General features: G+C 49.6%; 1 protein-coding gene across 1 annotated transcript in view; it reads right to left on the bottom strand.

Moving 5' to 3' along the window:
• Positions 1-13,329, bottom strand: part of UBE2L3 (ubiquitin conjugating enzyme E2 L3) — a 53,749-nt gene extending 40,420 nt beyond the window's left edge. Inside the window, exon 1 of the mRNA XM_026487846.4 lies at positions 13,224-13,329. Within this exon, the coding sequence (XP_026343631.1) occupies positions 13,224-13,250 (27 nt within the window). The 5' untranslated portion in view covers positions 13,251-13,329. The remainder of the gene's footprint in view (positions 1-13,223) is intronic.
• Between the last annotated feature and the right edge of the window lie 6,814 nt (positions 13,330-20,143).

Below are 20,143 nucleotides of genomic sequence, written 5' to 3' on the forward strand. Positions count from 1 at the left end.
AGATAAAAGCCGTACTGAGGGAGAGGACGCCATCCTTCCTACCTCCTGCCAGAGAAGAAGGGTGACACTAATGTTGGCAGAACTGGGAGGCTCAAGGACTCCAAAGCTCAGTTATCAATTGCTGGTTATCAGACACTCTCAATTTACCCTGCTGTCAAGTTAAGCTCACCAAAGAGCGGAAGAGGCAACTTCCTTTGCATAATTCTAACCAACAAGGAAGAAGTGATTATAAGGCAGAAGTGAGAGAAACCAAGACAAACAAACAAGCAAGCAAGCCCTATAATCTCCAGGCAATGTTGGGCAGCCCTAGGAGAGCCTTTCTCAACGGGGTGGCGCCGGCATCCAGGCAGGACTCTGCACTTGAGCATCCCGAGCCCTGCCCATTACATGCCAAGCATTGTGACACCACCCCACCCGATTTCCCAACATCCCCTAGAGCTGCAGCTGCTGAGAACCCCTGGCACCATCAGGGGCCAGGACGCTAAAAGTCCTGCATTGCACAAGCAGGTCCTCCAGTCAAGAACTGTTCAGGCCAAAATGCCAATCACAGCTGCACCAAGGAGAACAACTTGAAGAAGACGGATTCAAGTCAGTCAGAGAAGAGAGATTCATATGAAGGTCTGAGACTCGAAAAGGCAAGATGACCCAAGGGGCCTGAAAAACCCTCAAGCAGAAGTGCACCCCTATAACTGAGAAGGATCCTGAGAAGAACTGGTGAAGGAATTTAAAGAAACCAATGTAAATTCAGAGTTCAAATTCAAAAGGATATTATTACAAACGATGGGGGAAAAGGAACCCGACAAAGGAAAACTGAGAGTGGCCCAGCTCTAGAACGGAGTCAGGAAGACCAAAGCCAAGAACAACAGGAGCTTACAAAACATGCCCCCAAAGGTCTGTTTCAGTTCTGCAAGAAGCTGCGCTGGGGCAGCTGCTCCAGGCTGAGGGCGCCATACTGACAAACCAAAAGAAGAGCAGGGGGGAAAGCAGAACCAGCCACTAGCTCATTCCTTCTCCCGGCAGGGGAAAACAGGCTTCCCAGCCAGGGCAAGTGGTGAAGAAGACAGCAATGCTTCTCAAAATGAGGTCCATTTCTGAACCCGGAGGTGGACCTCAGTGTACTGAGGGAACCCACAAGAGCATGGGTGTGCTGCCCAGCTCTTCAAAATGGGAAAAGCCCAATGCCTAGACTCCAGCCCAGAGAGCTTGATGCCCATGCCAGGCCAGAGTGTGGCAAGCTCCAGAAACAGATCACTGCCTAACAGCTCTGAGGGACTAACAGGAGACGGCCCTGCCCCCAGCAGGGGAGACTCAGGGACGGCAGAAGATAGCTATATACACAGTGGGCTTTCTGTTACATGACTGCGGTGTGTGCATCCGAGTTTGGGCAAAGTATTTAACAGTCTTTTTTTTTTTTCTTTCCTGGAAATCTACGATGGAAATCTCCTGGAAAGGCAACCATTCAAAATCTCCCCAGACAACCCTCACACAGGACCTGAGAACCCTTCAGGAGCCAGTGATTCTTAACTAGCTTGTGACCACAGTCCGCTTTAAGAAATCCAGACAAATGGACAGAGGCAAAATCAGCTATGAAAGCCAGGGCTGCTTCAGATGTCAAATCAACACTATGGACAGCAAGTCACAAGGCAGGGGGTGTTTATACAGTTTAAAACACCATATTCGATAGCATCCTGTACCCCTAAGGGAACCACAGAGAGTAAAGCTGAGCGCCATCTTCTTGGCTGTTGAGATGACGTCAGAAGAGCAGAGAAGCGCTACTCTAGGAAACTGGAGGTCAGAGCAAGGGAGGCCCCACAGGTAATAGCACAGGGTCATCGGTTCATGGAACAAAGGCTGTCAGACTGGCCTTGAAGGATGGGGAAAAACCAAACCATTGCAGAGAAGAGAACAGGTGTGTCCGTGTGCTAGAAACATATGCAGAGCCATGGAAAGAAGAAATCACCGGGTGTGTTTGGGAAGCAGCTGGGAGCCAAATTTGGCTGGAGTGTTAACTATTGCTAGGGGACTCTCAATCAGAGAGTGCACCCAAAGGCCCCAGGGAAGTTATTCAACACTCATACGCAGAGAGGTGGGGCAGAGAGGGAGGGTGGAGGGAGAAAGCCTGAATCGTGTCTAGGCCTCATTCTAGACCTGCAGAATCAGAATCTCTAGAGCAAGTCTGGGCACCTGTGCCAGGGGATCCCCCAGTGACAGTGAGGTGTACCCCTGCTTAAGAACCACCATACACAGGGCGCCTGGGTGTTTCTGTTGATAAAGCGCCTGCTTTCGGCTTAGGTTATGATCCCAGGGTCCTGGGATCGAGTCTCACATCGGGCTCCCCGCTCAGTGGGGAGTCGGCTTTTCTACCCTTCCCCCCTGCTTGTGATCTCTCTCAAATAAATACATAAAATCTTAAAAAAAAAAAAAAAAAAAGAACAAAAAAACATGCTCATCCAATCTGGTCTTTTACGAAGGAAGATACTGAGGCCCTGATTAATTCACTGTCATTTCCATGACTAGAAATAAGCTCCTAAAAGAGCTAACACCTCCCACTGAGCCAGGCACACAGAAGCAATGTAAGGAATCCTTTTTACTGCAACAAGTCTGTGGTAACAGAAACCTGGAAATCTTTCTGAACTTTTTTTTTTTTAAATGAACGCATACTATGACTTACACTGCTTATTTTACTGTTCTCTATTCTGAAGATTCCTATAGACAAAAAAAATCAAAATATTGCAATCCCCAACTATTCTCTTCAACACTTTTATATATTATACAGAGAAACAATGTTTTGATTTGACAAGCAGTTGCTTCAACAGCTGTCAAACTGTCACTGGACTAGAAAGAGCAGAGGCCTCTAGAGCCAAACAGGCCTGGGCTTACACCCCTGCCCCACCCTTCATACCACCTGAAGCTCCAAGTCTTCTAGCAGTCTCACCTGAAACATAGGAAACCCAACTTCACAGGGCTCTACTATGAATTACAAGAAACTTATACAGTCTTAACACTTAGCACCCCTCATAGATAATCAATGTCAGTTCATTCCCTTCCATAATTATATCACCATAGTTCTTAAAATCCAAGACAGTGTCAAGGTACCAACATACATTCCCCACTCTACATAGCAGGGAATAGACACGATATGGTGTTGACAGCCTATGACCAGAACTCATAGGGTCTTAAATTAGAAAGGAATATGGGGGCACCTGGGTGGCTTTGTTGGTTAAGCATCTGCCTTCAGCTCTCCCCTCAGCTCTCTGCCCCTCCCCCCTCCCCTTGTGAGCTTGTGTGCACTCTCTCTCAAATAAATAAATAAATAAATCTTTTTTTAAAAAGATTTATTATTTATTTATTTATCTGACAGCGAGAGAGAGAGAGAGAGAGAGAGAGAGAGAGAGAGATAAAGCGCATATGCGCGCACATAAGCAGGGGGAACGGCAGAGGGAAAAGCAGGCTCCCCATGGAGCAGGGAGCCTGATCCGGGACTCCATCCCAGGACCCAAGGGATCATGACCTGAGCTGAAGGCAGATGCTTAACCGACTGAGCCACCCAGGTGCCCAAATAAATATTTACAAAAAAAGTTTGTCGTGTTAAAAAAAAGAAATGAATATGTTTATAGTTGTTGGCACAAAGCTTTTCCAGAAATGACCTGATCAACTGTATCTCAATAAAAGAAAGAAAGAAAAAAGAAAAGAAAAAGGAAAAAGAAACATAAGGCAGAGGAGTTGCTAAGAATACATCACCACCACACTCCCCTTTGGAGGGCAACAGCTTAGTTTCATCACCCTCAAAATCCCAACAAAAAACAGAAATGAAAAAACAAAACAATAAAAAACACCATATAGAAATGGAGAGATGCTAGGGAAGAGGTGGTCTTCTAGGAAAGAGCCGGTTATTTCTGGAGGGAATCTCCAGAAACGAAGATGCTATGGAAGGTGCGTGGCTTCGGTGCAGGAGATAAGCCCCCAAGCAGCCATGTAAAAAGCAGGAGCAAGACCCTGAGAGAGAAGCACAAGGTGGCTGGTCACAACACCACTCTGCAGTGTTTATAATAAACAGCACATAGACTAGGACTGGAAGCTCGAAACACCCCTGGAGACAGACAGGTCAGGCATATTAGCTTCATCTTACAGGTGGTAAAGCGGAAGCTGGTAAAGCCGAAGTTTCGAGGCCTTTTACAGGGTACGGCCAGGACTGGAGACAGTAGAATGTCTCAGCCACACAAAGCAGTGGGTGAGGGTGGTGAAGATTTCCACTGCAAACAGGCAGCGCAGGAGCTCCTATTTCCTGAGCAGGATCCTGGGAGGGCTCAGCCTGCTCTGGAATAGCACTTCCCCAGATTTGTAATGACAAAAGCATGAACAAATACAGCATCTGCCCTAACCCTTCACAGCTGGTCATTGAGTGTTTATGTTGTGCAAGGAACGTTTCTAGGCTCCTCTTATCCAGGCAAAATGAAACCTGGCAGATGGAGCTGGATCTCTAAGGGAAAGTTACACAAACCTGCCTTAAATCTAAGTACAGTATCGCTCTCAAGTACCAGCTACACAATTGGGAGGACATTAATAATTTGAAAAAACTACTTCCTGCTTTTCTGTGTGATGGGAACCAAGTAACTAATTTTGACAGAAATGTGTTTTCCAAGCTTGGACAAAGCAACCAGTGGCAATGACACTAAATCATGACTTAAATATAATTCAAAATACTGTACATCTAAACATAAGGTTTCAGAGCGCCCCAAATGTGATTTCTCTTATTTCAATGAATACTCAGCAAAAGAGGCGGGACCCACAACAACAGAGCAACCCTTCCATGGGTCAGCAGTATACCATCCTACACTTACTTATTAATAATCACAACTAATGCACTTAACTACTATCATAACTCCACAAAGTAGTTTCATTATCCCACTGCAGAATCAGGACACAGGCTCAAGGTGATGACAGAAGTGAGTCCGTGGCGGAAGATCTGAACTCAGGTCCCGGTTATTCGACCACAGCACACTGCTCCAGGGTGATGGGCCACTTATCAAGAGGTCATTCTAAGAGGGCATGGCTGAAGAGAACATTCAGAACAGGCTTATAGGAACGCACTGCCCACACACCTCGGGGCGAGCGCAGCCCGGGCCCCAGCTGAGCGGGCTCTGACACCAGCTCCCCACATAGCTTCTGAATGTGGGCCTTGCCCCTGGAACAGGTTTCTGTCCCCATCTGAACATGGTTGTACCTGGCGTTCTTGACCTACGTCACACACTCCTGAGTCCAGCACCCCAGCATGAGAGACCGGAATGGGAACCGCATGTGTAAAACATGTGGCAGGTCTCCTTCTGTGAGGTTAGCTTTCCTGTGCTGAGTTTTCTTATCAAGAGGTATGCTGGTGTGAAGCAGGTATTTTACAAACCATGTCAGAAGGGACTCAGAGGCTGTTCAACTTCTGAGTTGTACCCACTCTCCAATCCCGTGATAGAGTCAGGCAGCATCCCCTCTCAGAAAGACAGCACCACCATGAGCACTGGATTTGATATTACTGACTGCTTTGCTGGCAAATGTACCCGCTGGGCCAGGGGCTGTCAAAATCGTATTTCACTCCTCTGCTCAACTATGCTGGTAAACAAGTGGAAACAGAATCTGACAAGATCAGGAAGTACAGAAAACTATAATCAACACAGACCTGGAAATGTTAAAAACTGAACAAAACCAGCACCTAACCTGAAATGAATTCTCCTCTCCACCATGTCCTTCCTTAAAAACCAAAAGCAGCCACGTGAAGAGCAGGAGCAAGACCCTGAGAGCAAGGAGGCCTGTCTGGGCAGGGAGTGTGCCCGGCTCCACTGTGAGCCTGTGGGTGGTGCCCCCCCCCTCCCGAAGCCTCAGCCTCCTGTCTGTCAAGGGGGCCCCTTGCAGCTCTGGAATTCTAAACAGACTGCAAAGAGCCAGGAGGCTCTTCCTTAACTTTCTGCTTCAGGGCTGAAAGAGAAGACAAAAAGCAACAGCATTATTCCTGGGACTGCAACTACTTATTTAAGAGTTTCCTTCAGGGTGGCTCAGTCGGTTGAGGTCCGACTCTTGGTTTCGGCTCAGGTCACGATCTTGGGTTTCTGGGATCGGCCCGCACCAGGCTCCTGGCTCTGGGAGTCTGACTGGTATTCTCTCCCTTTCTCTCCCACTCCTTGAACGCATGTGTGTGCACACTCTCTCAAATAAAATCTCTTTAAAAAAAAAAAAAGGAGAGAGAGTTCCCTTCAAATTCCCACCCCCTACTCCCAGCTCAGCACTGTTCGGTGCCTTCCATTGCGCCTGGTGGGCTCATCTCTGGACACTGTGACGGTCACTGCACTGCACATAATACATGCACGACAGGAAGAAGTAATACAAGGGTGAGATTCTGAGATACGGGGAAGACAGATTTTGAATTCAAGAGCTTTTCAATTTTGCAGGAAAAAATATACATTTCTAAACAAAGACACATACATTCACACAGCAGTCTCAAGAAACCTCTTGCTAACCCTAAGGAACAGGTTACTTCAAGAGGCAGGAGAGAGGGGAGGGAAAGAGAACAGGCTCTGCCTATGCTGAGGTCCCGTCTAGGCGTGCCACCCCTACCTGGCCCCACCCACCTTTTCAGCACCGAGCCCTCCCCTCCTGCCTCCCCTCCTGCCGCCAGGTGGCTCTCCTCATTGCCCTGGCACGTGTCTTGCTGACTCTGAATAATAATAATAATAATCTACACGTATCTGACACTTAGGATATGCCAAGCACTCTCCAGAACATGTGATATATACTAATTTATTTCACTTTCACACATAGGTTAAGTAAACTAACACACAGAGATTAAGTAACTTGCCCAAGTTCCTCCAACTAAGATGTGGAAGGCACAGGATACACAACCTCCAGAAGTTGGGGTTTTTTTTAAAGATTTTATTTATTTATTTGACAGAGACAGCAGGAGAGCACAAGCAGGGGGAACAGCAGGCAGGAGAGGGAGAAGTTGGCTCCTCACTGTACAGAAAGCCCGATGCGGGCCTCGAATTCAGGATCCCGGGATCATGACCTGAGCCAAAGGCAGACGCTTAACTGACTGAGCGGCCAAGGCGCCCTTTCAGAAGCTCTTAACCAGTATAGTGTATTTTTCCTCTCAACAGCTTTGCCCTGAAAGAAAGATCCTTTCCTCCCCGGTTTTTACTGGGGTGAGGGTTAGGTTTGTCTATGCCTGTAAGAACAGACAGACAAGGCTGGCTAGAGGAAAACCTGGAGGCAAAAGCTCTCGCATGTGAGCAGTCTGCTGCTTGTCCTGGATCCTGAAGCTGAGGATACATCTGACCCCCTAAACTGAAAGGCCCAGGCATCTCTTTGCCACCTATCCTTAAACTCATCAGCATCACCCTCTGCAACACTCCTTCATGCAGAGACAAGTCTTCCAGTGGCTGGCCAAAGAACTCAGCCCTGCCAGGGCAGAGGGAGGGAGGGAAGGCTCATAGTTCTGGAGGGCCAGGTGCACCAGATATACCAATTTAGGGTAAAACGGCCACTTACCCACTGCTTCTGGAAAATTCCTCAGGGCTAGCCTAACTAAAACCTAAGAAAGAGACAGCACAAGGTCAGAAGAAGCAGGCAGCCATACTGGGAAGTAGATGAACTGTCACCAGCATTCCCCAGGGCATCTCTCATAGCCACTGCCCACATTCACTTTGAGGGATGAACTACTTAACCTCACCGGCTGCCAGGCCCCTCCCCTCAACAAACCAAACCCTTGCTTATTCTTCCAGGGCCAGACCAAGTTCCACCTTCTCAATGTCAGAGGATCTTTCCCTCCCCTGTACTCCATTATTCAGCTGGCATATATCCAGCATACAATGGACAGACCAGGATTTCTTTGTTCTAGACGCATGGCGTTTTTCTCCCTCACTGAGCTCCTCGAGTACAGAGCCAAGAGGAGGTGCCCTGTGAGCTGAGCCTTAAAGGACAAGAAATTGCCCTGATGGAGAGAAGAGCCAGGGAGGCCCATTACAAGACCCAAGAGTGCAAAGTATGTTTAGGGGATCCCAAGGGCAAGTGGGGAAAGAGACTGTCAAGACCAGACCTTGAAGGAACATACTAAGGAATGTGGGTTTTTAAATACAGAGCCCTGATCTCCTGGATTTGGTTCCAATCGCTGAGAGCAGGGCCTGAGCCCTGAGCACATGCACTTCTGCTTGATGCACTGCTGGTTAGGAATCATGCGGGACTGAGGACAGACTGGTGAGGAATAAGAGGAAGCACCAAGGAATCCAGTGCAGGTGTCCTACCACAATGGATGGCCTCAACTAAAGGAGCGGTACTGCGTATGGAGAAGAGACACACAGACACCAGAGATAAAGGCCTAGTTGAGCAGAATCTGGCAAGTGGCTAGATGGGGGAAGATGGGGTGAGGAGGGCTTCCCCAGGTTCCTCCTTGGGTGACTGAGTAGACAAGGCAATCATTAACTAAGGAAGGTAAGACCGAAGAAGCATGGGGCACAGATGAGCTTGGACAACTACAGTTCCACGTGCCATTCAAAGAGAAAACTCTCAAGGTGGTTAGATACAAAATCTGGGCTCAGGAAAGATATCTTGGGGTTCTCTAAGTTTAATCCCTTAGCGTTATAGCAAAGAAAATAGAAATATCTCTTGAACATTTCATGGTGCTCTCCAATGGAATGAGAATATGTCCAAGTGACTTCGTACAATATGACACTAATTTGACAAACTCTTGATAGAGTTGTAACAAAATCAGAATAGGTCCAAGTACCCTGAGACAAGTGTTTTTGTTCTAGTACAGACCTTAAGAAAAGATCGCAAATGTTGCAACAACTAAGTACACTCTCTTTTCCAGGGCCTGCCCCAATTTTCTTTTAATGTAGAAACATTTACAATGAGTGTCATTAAGGGAGGCCGAAATAATCCCAACTTACTGGGATTTTACATTTAGGATAAAAGAAAAAAATGCAATGCTTTTCTGAATTCCCCAAAACCCAGTGCATTCAGGACATTTATATTGGCACAGCGTCATCTTGGAAAACCTTCTGACACACACAACACACCCACCAGACATGCTCACTACTATCATGTTAATTACCCAACTTCAGAGAACATAAACTTGTACTCAAAAGCAAACCAGTTTATTGCCTATGAATTCCAAGAAAAGAACTGTTATTTAGTGACTCCTCCTACTTATTCATGTGTAACTATAAGAAGTACACCAATATGGAGTATACCATGAGACAAAGTACACCAATATGGAGTTCTGACTGAACTTTTTTTTTTTCAAGATTTATTTGAGAGAGAGAAAAAGAGAAAGAGCGCGTGCAGGTGAGCATGAGTGGCGGGAGGGGCACAAGGAGAGAACCCCAAGCCAACTCCCCGCTAAGCACCGAGCCGTCACAGATGGGTGATCCCATGACCTATGAGATCACGACCTGAGCCGAAATCACTAGTCCGATGTCGACTGAGCCACCCATGAACCCTCTGACTGAAGATTATTTAAATAGCATTAAAAGGGTGCTACAAATCTCAATTCCTTATCTCAACAGTTACACCATAATAACTAATAAAATGTCACCCCCCTTCTTAAATCTCTAACTTTCCCCACTTAGAAAAGCCCTTCTGGGAAGATACCCAGCTGCAAGGCCCTTAAGGGACATGTGTGCAATTCAGAGGCTGAAAAGAAATGATCAGACTGCAATCAATTTCCTTAGCCACACCTACAGGTTTCACTTTTGTAGCTATTTCCCTTCCTGATAGAAGCAATGGTTACATTCGAATTGTTGCCACCAATGCTGAATTTGCTGCTTGCAAATTAAAATGTATTTAATGTTTTAACATTGTAATTCCTAAAAAGGGTTCTGAGCAAGGCTAATCCTTTTGGCAAATGCTTTTTATTTTTTTTAGGATTATTTATTTTTGAGAGAGAGAGAGAGCCGGGGGAGGGGCAGAGGGAGAAGCAGACTGCCCGCTGAGCAGGGAGCCCAACGTCAGACCCCCAGGACCTTGGGACCATGACCGGAGCCAAAGGCAAACAGAAGCCTAACCAACTGAGCCACTCCGGCTCCTGGCAAATGCTTTTTATTTTGTTATTTTTTTTTAAGATTTTTTTTTTATTTGACAGAGAGAGACACAGCGAGAGAGGGAACACAAGCAGGGGGAGTGGGAGAGGGAGAAGCAGGCTTCCCGCTGAGCAGGGAGCCCGATGTGGGGCTCGATCCCAGGACCCCGGGATCATAACCTGAGCCGAAGGCAGACGCTTAATGACCGAGCCACCCAGGAGCCCCCTGGCAAATGCTTTTTAAATTAAAGACTCGATCATACTCACCTTGCCTAAAATAACTTCTCAGCCCAAATACAAATCACTCTACTTTTAATAATGTATCTTATACTATCTGCAGACAGTCCATTGTTATAAAGAAATCTTCGTGAGTGTCCTCGATAATAGTTTTTGAGGAAATCTAAAATTCTTTAAGATGTAATTCATTTGATTTTTCAACAAGTTTCTTTCATCATAGAAAACACCTTTTATTACTTCCACCCCAGATACTGATCGACATGCATCAATAATTTGGTGGTTTTTTTTTTAACTAACACGCTTAAACCCTGACTCTCAGAGCCAATGACCTGCATCATGTAACCAGCATTCCTCTACCAAACTAAAAGAATTTCCATCCACAACTCAAGAAACTACATAGTCTTCCAAGCATCCTTGGAGTAAGAAAGGGGCATAGACCTTGGAATCTGAAGCTAGGGAGATTTAAACCTCTTACCTCTCCCACCCTGGTCAGCTTGCTACTCCACCTTAGTAACACTCAACCTATCAAAGCCTCACAATTCTCTCATTTGCAAAATAAAGATGACAATATGCTAACTCTAAATGTTATTGAAAAGAATCAACGTAAATGATCTAGCACTTAAAAGCACTCAGTTAATGTTACACATTTTCTCTAAGCTTCAGTTTTTTGGAAACACAAAAATAACTTAAAAACCACAGTAACTCCCCTTTCAGACCCTTGGAAGCCTGCGAACCCCAAACTAGGTCAACTGGGATAGACTAGGGATACCATACAAGGATGAATTAGGTCAAGATTCCTGTCCTCGAGGAACTCAGAACCCAATAGGAAGGCAAGTCTAACACAAAATCTGATTGGGACAAATCTCAAAGAGAAACATAAAGAAAAGTGCTGTGGTCACAAAAAGGAGGAAACAACCTACTCTGAAGGGGGACGGGGCAAAGGCCTCAGAGAGTAGCTGGCACTGGAACAGAACCTAGGATTTCCCTGGAAGGGAGGAGAGGAGAGGAGGAAGGCAGCCTTTCTCAAAGACCAAACAGCAAGTGCAAAGGAAGAACACACAGCAACTGAGTAAGAGCAGTGGGCTCGGAAGTCAAACAGAAATGCGATTGATTATAGCTCACTTTCCCAAGCTAGGCAAACTGGAGCAACCCAACAAATCTCTCAGCATTCCGTTTTCCCACCTACAAAATGGGAATGTCTACTTTTCAGGGAAGATTAAACATGATTATGAATGTGAAGTACAGGGCTGCACAAAGGCACAGCTTAAAAAAAAAAAGTAGCTACTATGATTTGCAAGGATAGTGGGAAAATAAGGGGCAGGAGGTGAGGCTAAAGAGATTACTTTCAGCCAGCCTAAGAAGGGTCTTGCATGCCAAATAAGAAGTTAAGATTAACTGCTGAGGACAATAAGATCACAGAGGTTTCAATAGGAGTGAAAGGATTAAATATTTACTTTAGAAAAAGAACTTTGGTGTCCAAGAAGGGGAGTCCGAGACGAGTCCGTACTTGGAAAAGCATCTGAGAGATGAGGGTACGGACACTCGTAATTGCAGTAAGATTAGGAAGGGAAGCACACTCAAGAACTCCGTCTAAAGTAAAATCCACAAGTCTTAATGGGTGACTGCATTTGGGGAGTAGAGTACGGAAATAAGTGAATAACAGTTCTCTCATCTGGATGACTGGTGGGTGAATGGTGGTGTCACCGGGAGAAAAAAGATGAGAAGTCTGGAATCTGCTGACTGTTCTTTTGCGCCCACTTCCAATCCAGTTTTATGAAGTTAAATGTCGTCTCCAGCCCTTAGTGAACAAAAGAAAGGAAACGTTCCCAGGGAGGGAGGGCCCAGAGGCTGTGACTCCAAGTTCAATGTCTAGTTCCACCAAGCACTGCTCTCTGCCCAAGAGGAGGCCCAGCCCTTTATCTCCTCTCAGGAAATCAGCTCCCGGGTCTTTTTATTTCCGGCCCGGTGCAACCCGGCAGCACTATCCGGGCGCGGACTCACAAATCTTGGCGAGGTCGGCTCCTGAGGACGCCGGCAAACATACTCGAGAAAGAACCAAGCCAGTTTAGCATCTGTATTCCTCACCAGAGGAGCCACTTAGCAAGAAGGCACCCCGCTGCATGTAAGATACAAAGTACCAAGTTATTTTTATAAACTTTGGCGGGTTTGGGTTCGAACGACTGAAGCCAATCCCCACCCCACCCCCTGAAATGGCACTTTTGCTTCAGCGGGGAAAGGAGATCCTGATAATAGTAAATGGTAGGTTGAAAAGGAGACGGGGAAGAACAGCGCCGCGAACGCGGCCGACCCCACGCCTTCCTGGAGTTGGAACTTGCCCGCTGTGTGACTCTGCAGTCACAAGGCGACAGTTTGCTAGGACCCAGAGCAATTTCAAACGACCCACAAACAAACTGCCCTAACTTTTTTCGCCTGGCCTCCTCCTTCCTTCCCCAGCCCAAGCCTCCCAACCTCCCGGCCTCCGGAGCTCTAAAACCGGCGCGCTGCGGCTCAGGGCGGGGCGGCTCGGCGGCGCGGGCTCCCGGCCGGAGCTCCGGCGCTCGGGCCTTCCCCGCGGGCGCCCGGTTTGGGACCTCACGGCCGGGCCCCCACATCAACGCCGCCCCCGACTCGGGAGGCGGCCACCGCGAGGAGGACCTGGCCCGGTTCCGGGCGGAGGGCGACGTGAACGCCCCAGTCCGGGCGGAGGGGCCAGCGGCAGCTCCCAGCGCGGCCTGGCGCTCCCGCCCAGGCTGCGGCCTAGGCGGCCCCGTTACCTCCCTCAGCCCGCGTGCGGTCAGGGGGGTGGTGGGGCCACACAGGGACGGGAGACCCAGCGGCGACGCCCCGAGGAGTCCCGGTCCGCCGCGGGGACCCCGGGCCCGAGACGCGCCCCCCCCCCGCCCGACCGGCGCCGGAGAATGGCTTTTACCTTCATCAGCCTCCTGCTGGCCGCCATCTTGGAACTGGTGCTGCTGCTTTCCCAGAATGCATCGCGGCCCGCCCGGCGGCTGGAGCCCCCGCACTTCCTGGAGCGGGGGAGGGGCGGGCGGAGCGCTCCCCGAAGTGCGAAGTGCCTACTGTGTGCCGCCAGGGTGCTGGGCGAACACAGATGAACGGGACTGGGAGACACCCTGCCTTTACTGGACGTCCAATCCGACGGCGATTACAAAAGTGCTTGGCACATAGTAGGTGCACAATAAATATTGGTTGCATAAGATCATTGCATAACCAAGATTATTCTGGACACTGATAAGTGCTGTGAAGAAAAGGAAACCGAGGGGAGCCTGGCTGGCTCAGTTAAGCGTCTGCCTTCCACTCAGTTCATGATCCCAGGGTGTTCGGATCGAGTCCCCATTGGGCTCCTTGCTCAGCGGAGAGCCTGCTTCTCCCTCTCCCTCTGCTGCTCCCCCTGCTTGTTCTCTCTGTGTGTCAAATAAATAAAATCTTAAAAGAAAACTGGGTGATGGGAAAGTGACTGTGGGGAGCTACTTTTTTTTTTTTTTTAAGATTTTATTTAATTTGAGAGAGAGAGAGAGAAAATGCACAAGAGGAGGGAGGGTCAGAGGGAGAAGCAGACTCGCCACTGAACAGGGAGCCCGAAGCAGATGCCGGACTCCTGGAACTCCAGGACCGTGACGTGAGCGGAAGGCCGTCGCTTAACCAACTGAGCCACCCAGGCGCCCATGGGGGACCTACTTTTCATTGGGAAGTCAGAGAAGCCTCACTGAGGAAATAGTATAATAACAGCTAACACTGGAACCTCAGATGCCAGCTCCCCCCTCCTGTGCTTTATTTTCCTTAGTCTTTGAAACCACTCTATGAGATGGCTACCATTAACAGCCCATCTCACAGGAAACAGAAGCAGAGAGAAGGCCGATGATTTGCCCAAGTTCATGCAGCTAGCTAGGAGCAGAGACTGAGCTGCTGGCTTCACGGCCAACCCTGGAACCTGAAGGATGGGATGGAGCAGCTGAGAGACTGGGAAGAGATTGTTTCAAGCAGGAGAAAAGACACTGGCAAAGGCCATGAGGCTGTCTGGATGGCCAGGATGGAGTAAGACGTTAATAGTGAGCAAGGGAGGCAGGTGACAGACCAGGACAGCCTTAGAAGAACAGAAGGGGTTTGGCTTGTCTTCTGTACTCTGTGAGAGACCTTCGGTGGATGTGTGTAGCAGCCACAGAGTCAGATGTACATGTTTAAGGAAAGTACTATGATTGGAAAATGAAGAATGGAGGGGGATAAGCAGGGGAGTAGGGGCCATTTGGAAGCCAGTTGTAGCCAATCAGGCAAAACTGATGGTGGTTTGGTTGTCGGGTAACAGTGCAGGCAAAGAGAAGGGTCCAGCTTCAGGACACAGTTAGGCCTTGTGAAGGAGTTTTTCTCCATTCTAACAGCAATGAGTTTCCCATGAAAGGAGAGAAGAAATGAGCACTGGAGATGATGCAGCCTGGAAGGGGGCTGGCCTTCCACACAGTGTCCTGGGAGCCCAGGCTTGATGTGGGTTGGGGGGACTAGACGACAAGCCTCATGCAGTCAAGGTTCTGTCTGCCCTTTGTCTCCCCCCAGGGCTGGCATGCAGTGGGTGTTCAAGAATCATTCAGCAAGTGTGTGAGGGACTCCATCAGCTAGCTCCCTAGCGGCCTGGGGGACTTGGAAGTGTGGCCTAGTGACTGGCTCCATGCTCCTGCTGTATACACTAAGCCTGGTGCTATAGAGGTCCATGTCCAAGAGAGAACACAGCTTTTGGGGAGCTGCCTCCCCCCTCTAGAGAACCACAGAGGGAAAGGGAACCCTGCCTTGAAGAATTCCAAGCCGACTGAGGAAGCACAGTGCACACCCTCAACCTGGACATGAGAAACTGGGAATGGAAGGTGAGGTCAGGAGAGGCCAAGTGCCAAGAGCTAGCCTCTGCCGTGGCATCTTCCTGTGCCCTCGCGGTCACCCTGCAAAATGGCTCCCTTGCAGGTGAGGAATGAAGGCTCGGAGCAGCAGAGTAGTGTTGTTAAACACGCACACAGAAAACGGACCCAGCCCCAGCGGAAAAGATACCTGGTCTCTGGGGCCCCTCTCCTGCTCTAAAACTTTTATTGCTCCCAATGGCAGGCCTGGCTTCTGGACACGCTAGCCCCCTTCCGTTCAGACAAACCATGTTCATTTGGACCTGGCCTTTGTCTGCCACTTCCCAGAGGCTTCCATTAAAAGTGGCCTCTTCCTCGTCTTCTTCCACTCCTCCACCTCCTGGACTCCAGGCCCTTTGGCTAGAACCTACCACATGCTTCTTCTCCCAGTCAGCACAGGGTCCTGGGTGCTCACCTGCTAGGCTCAGCGAGGGAGATACAAAGGTGGCACCTGCCCTCAAGCAGCTTGTAGCATCCTGGGGAGGCATCGAGGAGAATGCCAGAATGTGGCAATGGTCGGGTGAGGTGTGGGAGCCCAGAGGGGAAGCCTGACAGTGGCCGAAGGAGGGGCCAGGGATGGAAGGAGCTCCTCAGCAGGTTGACTGTATGCCTGACACTGGGCGCTGCATATTTACACCCATCACCAAGTTCACTGGCACCACAGAGCAGCACTAAGATGTTCCATTTCACAGGTGAGGAAACTGAGGCCCTGAGAGTGGTAGCTTGCCCTTCATCACCCAACTAGGAAGAAGGGGTTCCAGAAGTTAGACCCTGATCTGTTTCACGCTGGTGAGGCTCTGCCTTGACCTCCTTCTGCTGGCCCAAAGCCTCACATCCTACATCTCTCCCTTCCCAAGACCAGTGCTCCCGCCACACCACACCCCCTGCCTCTGTCCTTGCTGCTCCTTTTGCCTGTGATGCCTTTGTCATTCCCTCCCCACAACACCACCTTACCCATCTGGCAAATGCTAATTCTTCTTCTTCCTTCCCTTCTCCTCCTCCTCCTCTTCCTCCTTCCTCTCCTTCTCCTTCTTTTTTTTTTAAGATTTTATTTATTTATTCAACAGAGATAAAGACAGACAGCGAGAGAGGGAACACAAGCAGGGGGAGTGGGAGAGGAAGAAGCAGGCTCATAGTGGAGGAGCCTGATGTGGGGCTCGATCCCATAATGCCGGGATCGCGCCCTGAGCCGAAGGCAGATGCTTAACCGCTGTGCCACCCAGGTGCCCCTCCTTCTTCTTTTTTTAAGTAGGCTCATTGCCCAGCACAGAACCCAGCATGGGACTCGAACTCCCAACCCAGAGATCAAGACCTGAGCTGAGATCAAGAGTCCGATTGAGCCACCCAGGCGCCCCAAGTGCTAATCATTCTTGAAAACTCAGCTTACCTTGCTGGCTCACTTGCTTGAACCGACAGCCTGCTGGGTGCTGGGTTCCTGTGAGTGCGAATGCACAGATGTTCTATTGACTCCCCCAACTGCCCTCTGAGGTCAGAACTCTTATCAGCCCCACTTACAAAGAAAGAAACTGAGGCTCAAAGGGTCAATCAACTTTTCAGCCACCCAGCTGGTCAGAGCGTCAAGCCCAAGTCTGCTCTTGACTGTAAGGGAGAAACTAAGGTCTGGGAAGCTCAGCTGACTGAAAGTGTTCCTTCTTTCCCTCTATCCTCCCTCCCAACCTCCCTCTTTCCTTCCATCCTCCCTTCACAAATCCCATTGGGGGATCTCTGTGCTTAGTGAAGGAGGAAATTCACATGGTGCCTGGCCACCCTGCCCTGACTAGGTTGGGCACTCCACAAACAGTCGGTGAAGGACTGTCCCATGGGGGCGCCTGGATGGCTTAGACAGTTGGACGTTTGAGTCTTGATTTTTTTTTTAAGATTTTATTTATTTATTCGACAGAGATAGAGACAGCCAGCGAGAGAGGGAACACAAGCAGGGAGAGTGGGAAAGGAAGAAGCAGGCTCACAGTGGAGGAGCCTGATGTGGGGCTTGATCCCATAACGCCGGGATCACGCCCTGAGCAGAAGGCAGATGCTTAACTGCTGTGCCACCCAGGCGCTCCTTGAGTCATGATTTTGGCTCAGGTCATGATCTCAGGATCATGAGATGGAGCTCTGTGTGGGGCTCCATCCTCAGCTGGGAGTCTACTTCTCCCTCTCCCTCTGCCCCTCCCCACTGCTTGTTCTCTCTCTCTAATAAATAAATAAAATCTAAAAAAAAAGGGGGGGACTGTCCCTGACCTGGAGCAATAGCCACACGACTGGACAAAAGGTACTGGTGTCAGTAAGAAGGCTGATGAGGCCTTGTGCTTCAGGCTGCCGAAGGAGGGCAGATGGAATAGGTGTAGAGGGGAAAGAAGTGGAGACGGCGGAAGACACAAGATAGGTCTGTCCTGGAAACAGTGGAGAGCTGGAAACACTGACGCTGCCAACAGCAACTGGGTCCTCAGGAAGGAGCGGCCATTTGTCTGAAGGCTTGGGGATGACAATTTTGTTCAGATTGCCAGAGCCGGTGGGCCAGGCTACGCTGGCACCAGTTCAGAGCCCAGACTTGGATCCTCCAGGCATGGGCACAAGTCCCTGTGTGACCCTGAGCAGTTCGCTCCTCTGGAGAGGACAGAGCCAGGCTCCCCGGCTACAGTGAGGACTCCAGGACAAGGCCTGCAACGTGGAGTAGGTGCAGGCTGGGCACCCACAGGGGCACACGCCTGACGAGCCGGGCTGGGGCTGCTGGGGTGAAAGGCTGGCCGGGCAGGCCGGGGAGCCCTAGCCAGAGAGCTAAAAGCTGGCACACACTTGTCCTTCCCTCCCCAGGATGGCATGGAGTAGGGGCTTGGGAGGTGGAGACAGACAACAGCATGGGCCCTCTCCAGGTACCCAGCCCTATCCAGGGAGGGGCAGTGCTGGGGGTTCCGGGCCTACCCACAACTTAGAGTGAGAAGACCTGATCCGGCCCCTGCTGAATGACCCTTCTTCCCCTCTGGGCTCCAGTTTCTCTTCAGGCAACTGAGAACTGGGACACAATTGCCAAGACTCAATGCCAGACCCTTGTGGGCATTCCCTGGGTGGGGCGGGCATGGCAGCGAGCCGGTGCAGGCAGCCAGACCGCAGAGGGCTGGGGGCTTGGCAGGTCGCACTGCCTGAAATCTGATCTCAGCTCCGGGCTGCCCTCACGCCCTCTCCTGCCTCGGCTCTCAGGGAAGCCTGCTCTGGCAGGGCTCTTCACCCCATTGGCACCATATCCAACACTTACAGTCCCCTGCCCACGATTCGAGTCCTTTGCCACATCTGTGTTTAACCTCTGTGTCCTCCCTTGGACTATAAATTCCAAGAGGACAGAGACCACACCTGGCCTGCATGCCTCTGTCTTCTTCAGTCATGTATTTATTGCAGATGTGCTAGGCACTGTTCTAGATGCTGAGGACACATCAGAGAACAGATAGAAAACACATTGACCCAGGAGCACCTGGATGGCTCAGTCGGAAGAGCATGCAACTCTTGATCTCGGGGGTCGTGAGTTCGAGCCCCACGTTGGGTGTAGAGATTACTTATATAAATAAACATGGGCGCCTAGGTGGCTCAGAAGCATCTGTCTTCGGCTCAGGTCATGATCTCAGAGTCCTGGGATCCAGCCCCGCATTGGGCTCTCCACTCAGCGGCGAGTCTGCTTCTCCTTCTCCCTCTGTGCTCTCTCGTTTTCGCTCTTTCATAAATAAATAAATAAATAAACAAATAAATAATTAACTTATTACATAAATAAATAAACTGAAGAAAAAGGTAAAGAAAACCCTTTGTTAAAAAGAAAAAAAAAGGAAACACACTGACCCAAAAATAAGGGATGTAGAGTGGAAGCTGGGGCTACAGGGGTCTGTCTGGAAGCTTAAAGTCCTCCAGTGGGGGGCACCTGGGTGGCTCAATCAGGCAAGCATTTAACTCTTGATTTTGGCTCAAGTCTTAATCTCAGGGGCCTGTGATCAAGCCCCACATTGCACTCCACGCTCAGCGGGGAGTCTGCTTCTCTCTCTCCCTCTGCCATACCCCCCATTTGTGCTCTGTTTCCCTCTCAAATAAATAAATAAAATCTTAAAAAAAAAAAAAATCCTCCAGTGGGCTGGCTCTCTGGATGGAGTCTTCGTCTCTCATTAAGGCCAGGCAAGCTCTGTAAAGCTCAAGATATGGGTGGCAGAGCTGAAACAGGGCCAGACCAGGCTGGCAGAGGAAGGATGTGAACCAGATTGCCCAGGATCACATACCCCATGACCACATGGTCCAAAGGTCACAGACTGGTGCTGGGGGGGGGGGGAGGCAGCATGGAGTATAAGGCTGGTGATGTGGGGTGAAGACGTGAGGGGCACAGGTGCCTTCTCTCAGGGTCAGTGGAATCACTGAGTGTCAGGGCAATGTGTGTTTGCACCTAATAGACGGGAGGGTCTGTAACCCAGAGGTTCCCAAACTTGCTTCTAGTGGAATACCTCTTTATTAAGCCAAAGTCTGCCTTAGAACCTAAAGAATGACGCTAACAGGGGCGCCTGGGTGGCTCAGTTGGTTAAGTGCCTGCCTTAGGTCATGATCTCACGGTCCTGGGATGGAGCTCCACATAAGGCTCCTTGCACAATGGGGAGCCTGTTTCTTCCCCTCCCTCTGCCTGCCACTCCCCCTCCTCGTGCTGTCAAATAAATAAAATCATAAAAAAAAAAAGACACTAACAGGAGGACATGCTCTGTTGAAGCACATAGGGTCAGTGTTTCCCCTTTAGCTCCAGACACATTCTCCCACGGCCAACAATCCTACAATATTTCTCAGGAACCCTGAGCCTCTAAGGAACCTGGTTTGAAAACCACCCATGTAATGCATATTATAGGCAAGAAAGCCGAGACCTGGAGAATGCATCTACATGGTCTGTGCTCTCCCTGAGCTCCGAGTTGATGGGGGTGACAAGCAAGTCATTAAC

The sequence above is a fragment of the Ursus arctos genome, unplaced genomic scaffold (assembly GCF_023065955.2).
Source record: "Ursus arctos isolate Adak ecotype North America unplaced genomic scaffold, UrsArc2.0 scaffold_34, whole genome shotgun sequence".
Lineage (NCBI taxonomy): Eukaryota > Metazoa > Chordata > Mammalia > Carnivora > Ursidae > Ursus > Ursus arctos.